Here is a 4089-nt window from a genome sequence, read left to right on the forward strand (position 1 = left end):
TATTGAATATATGTTTAATATATCGAAAATTGAATATAAGTTATCTTTGACATATTTCATTACTAAGCAAGAAATGAAATACTGATATATTTTTTTAATAGATTAAAATTTAATAACTATTACATAAATTTATTCAGAATGAAAATCAGGAAAGTCACACCTGTGATGGGTCGATTCTATTGGCCAGGAGAGCAACAAAAGCATCCATGTAGGTTTCGACAAAATTATTACACTCATCTCTCACAGACAAAGGCAAACGAGTACATGCTTGTTCTACAACTTTCTTGATTTTCTTTTCAACACTTGGCAGAGTAATTTCCTGAAACAATGAATCAAGGTTTATATAAAATATTTTGAACAATATATTTTAAAACTTTGAACCAACATTGTCAAAATATGATTCAGCACACTAAAGGTTTTCAATCTGTTTCTAGTAAGGATATACAACTACTTGAATTCAAGAGTATGAAAATATATTTTATTTTCTGTATTCATTGGTTATTATCTTGTTCTGTTCTTAGCCCTGAGGAAGGCTAGAAATTCTGGCTGAAGCATTGGCACAATTAAATAAGTTACTTCAACTTATTTGTGTTTAATTTTTACCGCACCCCTCAACCATCTTCTCCTCATATAAGTCATCCACGGTCAACTATCTCTCATCATTATTTAATAGGTAGATCCAAGTCCTAGCTTAGGCAGATTATATTGACCTTAGAGCATGGTCAGAAGCTAGCCTGAAATAGGCATTACAGTCCTAGAGTTTTTAGCCAAAAACATGAGCTTCATCATTAATAAGCTCAAAACTAAGCATATTGCAGTACAAGTAGAAGGTATGGCACATCTCCAAGTTGGAGACTATGTCTTTGTACAGTGGAACAGGAATTTGTGTATTTGGATGTCCATATAGACATCAATAACAATTCCTCAAAGGAGATTGGAAGAAGAATACAAGCAGCTAACAGAAGCGACTATGATTTTGTCAAACATTTTTGGTAAAGGCTAATTATCAGATTCACAAAACTCCACCTTTCCTAGAAGCTTGTGCTCATGTATGGATCGGAATCTTGGATGATCAATTGGATTGGTAAGTAATAATGGACATGTTTAAGAGATAAAACTATAGACCAGTACCAGAGAACAGTGGCTAAAAGAAACTTAAGTCTGAATTCCATGCTACACCTCTCTGTAATGGATTTTGGCAACCTCAAAAAAACTACGCTAGACAGGGCACCTAAAAAAATGAGGCAAGATCTTATCACGTTCAAAGTCGCTAACTACCGAGGACCATGGTGCAAAACAGAGGGGATTGGCGAAGTTTTGTATGGGAGACTAAGACCCACACACAGCTGTAGCACCAAGGATGTACTATAAACTTGATGCATTGTTATGCACCAAGATTTTTTTTTTTTCAATATTTAACAAGACAGAAATACTAATCTGTATTTTTTAAATATAAATAGTATCAATAATATTTAACATGAAATACTAAACTTGATTTCTAAGTAATAATCACATGAATTATGATTTAATAAAATTAAACACATACCTGCTGGACAAAGTGAAGAAAATATTCACAGAAAGCACAAATAGCCTGATCCTGTGGCTGCGACTTCCCACTTAAAAGATGTTTAGGCAACATAGTGAATGGATACAATCTTTCAATGGGAAGTTGGCTATCTAAAATCAATCACAAACAGATATAAATAAGCATCCATCTGCAATTTTACTTTCTATTTTAAAAATATATTCATAACAAGGCATTACTATAGTAAGTATAGTAAGCTAATGGCTGATAATTACACAAAATAATAGACATAAGTTGTATTGTTATAAAAGATATCCATATTCAATTTTGCAACAAAAAATTGAGAATTAAATATACATATTTTCAGTACCCGGTGAAATATAATAAATAATATATAAAAAACCAATTCATGAGGTTTGTAACAAAACATATAAGAACCATCAGTAACTAAAAAGCATGAAGACGACTAATTAATAGGTAAGAAATAAAATAGAACATAGATTACTGGATTAAAAAATAGGCGGCACCAAATTGTATCAGATGTTGAAAAAAAGAAGAAAAAAAAATCAAATCAAGAAGGCCCTACATGATAAATTAATTATTGTGCATACCAAACTCACTGCAAGTGTTTGTAAAAAATAAATGAGTTTGTTTGGATAAGTGACACAAGAAATACATATCACTCATTTATTACATGCCAGTCTTATTGTATGATAACAAAAGCTCACTGAAATTTATCTGAAGACATGTTGGACCTTTTAAAAAAGGAAAACTATGCAAATGAAGAAGTGGTAAATGAGAAGAGAACCTCCACCAACAACAACAAGATTTAAGTAATGCTAAAAACGATTTTCCTAAAATACATACATTTATTTCATACATAATTACAATTATTATAGCATTACATTATATTTATGACAAATTACCAAAAATCTTTTCATATTATAATAATTATAATACTAATTATACTACTAATTATAATAATAATTATAATACTTTCATGTTACTAACTTCTAAAATGTTAAACCTATTTATCTCATCAACTTGGAACATCTGTATCTTAGACAGTAATGAGTACACAGAGAAATATATATATATTATAAAATACAATCACACTTAATTTTGCAAAATTAAGTGTTATTTAATATAAAACTAATAAATACATAAATCACTGCTACCAAAAAATCCTGTTTACCAGAAATGGCCAGGTGGAAGATAAAAAAATAAAATAAAAAATAGAGGTCTGTAGGAAAAATGTACTTAAAGTGTTTTCTTGAAAATTGACCTTTATCAAATTCAAGATTTGAATGTAAATTAAAGGACTGTAAATATTTTAATACTTAGTAATCCCTTTAGAGCATTCTTTAAGCTTGCTTAAAAGCCTCAGTTTAGTTATTTGTCTCAAAGAAGAAACATGACAGTGTCCTACGAAATACACATAATTTTGAGGTATTACTCGAAAAAAAAAAAAAGCTGCTGAAGCAACTCGTGAAATTATTAAATATGAAGGGAAAGGTGTCCTTGACCAGCTCACCAGCTGTTATTGGTTTGAAAAATTTAGCAGTGGAGATACAATGTTGAAAAGGAAGAAGGGTGACCATTAATAGATATTGATGAAGTTCTGCAGGAAGCTATTGAGTCAATTCTGTCCATAAGTACATGCAAACTTGCCAGGGAATAAGGTGTGTCGAAAGATACTGATAGTCACCATCTACTCTACATGGGGAAGGTGATAAAGAGCAGTATACTGGTCCCTCACAAACTTACTCCTCAGCAATCAGCTAAGAGGTTAGAAATTTGTGAACAAAAGTTTAAAGAACTTCATGGGTTCGCACTCCTGCCTCATCCATCACTTAGTCCAGACCTCGCACCATCAGATTACTACTTGTTTCGATCCATAGTCAATTTCCTTCAAGGGAAAAAAAATTGATAATTTTGCCGAAGTTGAAATTGTGTGTCCATGAGTTCTTTGACAGCCATCCCAAAGAATGATATCAGTGTGGAATCGAGCAGATGGCTAATGATGGTAGATAACAATGGACTATACTTTGAATTTTAATTGTATTTTATATCAAAGGAATAATAATACAAATATTTGGTTGAAAAACGGTCATTTTTTTTAATACACTCTATTAATTTATATTAGTGTGTAACTTTTAGCAAAAAAATTAGTTTTTGAGGTTCAAAAAAGTTTGTAAAAAAATTTCAAACTATTTGAACTAGAGGTCTGTCAAGGTTGGAAACTTGGATTTATTACTAGCCATCTATCAAATATGACATTATAAAAAAATAGTATCTTTCTTGATGCAAGGTAAAAAGTACCCTAATATTAGACTAACAATTAAGTTTTAAAACTAGTAAAACTATTAAACATACTTATTACAAACTCGACAGAAGATTTTTCAACAGGTATCAGTGGCCTCAGGAACTGGAATCAGTATACAAAATTAATAATAACTATTCTTGGCAAAGAAATATTTACATTAAAAAACAAGAAAGTATTACAATAATTTTATATTGTTAAAATAAATTAGATTCATTGACATATTATATATATATGTATT

At 30.4% G+C, this 4089-nt stretch overlaps 1 protein-coding gene across 1 annotated transcript in view; it reads right to left on the reverse strand.

The window, feature by feature from the left end:
* Sap-r (Saposin-related) overlaps positions 1–4089 on the reverse strand; it is a 16400-nt gene that overhangs the window by 3971 nt on the left and 8340 nt on the right. Inside the window, exons 9-11 of the mRNA XM_014417463.3 lie at positions 3902–3953; positions 1547–1677; positions 161–319 (exon numbers count right to left, since the gene is read on the reverse strand). Coding sequence (XP_014272949.1) covers positions 161–319; positions 1547–1677; positions 3902–3953 — 342 coding nt within the window. The remainder of the gene's footprint in view (positions 1–160; positions 320–1546; positions 1678–3901; positions 3954–4089) is intronic.

This window comes from Halyomorpha halys, unplaced genomic scaffold, assembly GCF_000696795.3.
Source record: "Halyomorpha halys isolate HHAL.00 unplaced genomic scaffold, Hhal_1.1 Scaffold157.1, whole genome shotgun sequence".
Lineage (NCBI taxonomy): Eukaryota > Metazoa > Arthropoda > Insecta > Hemiptera > Pentatomidae > Halyomorpha > Halyomorpha halys.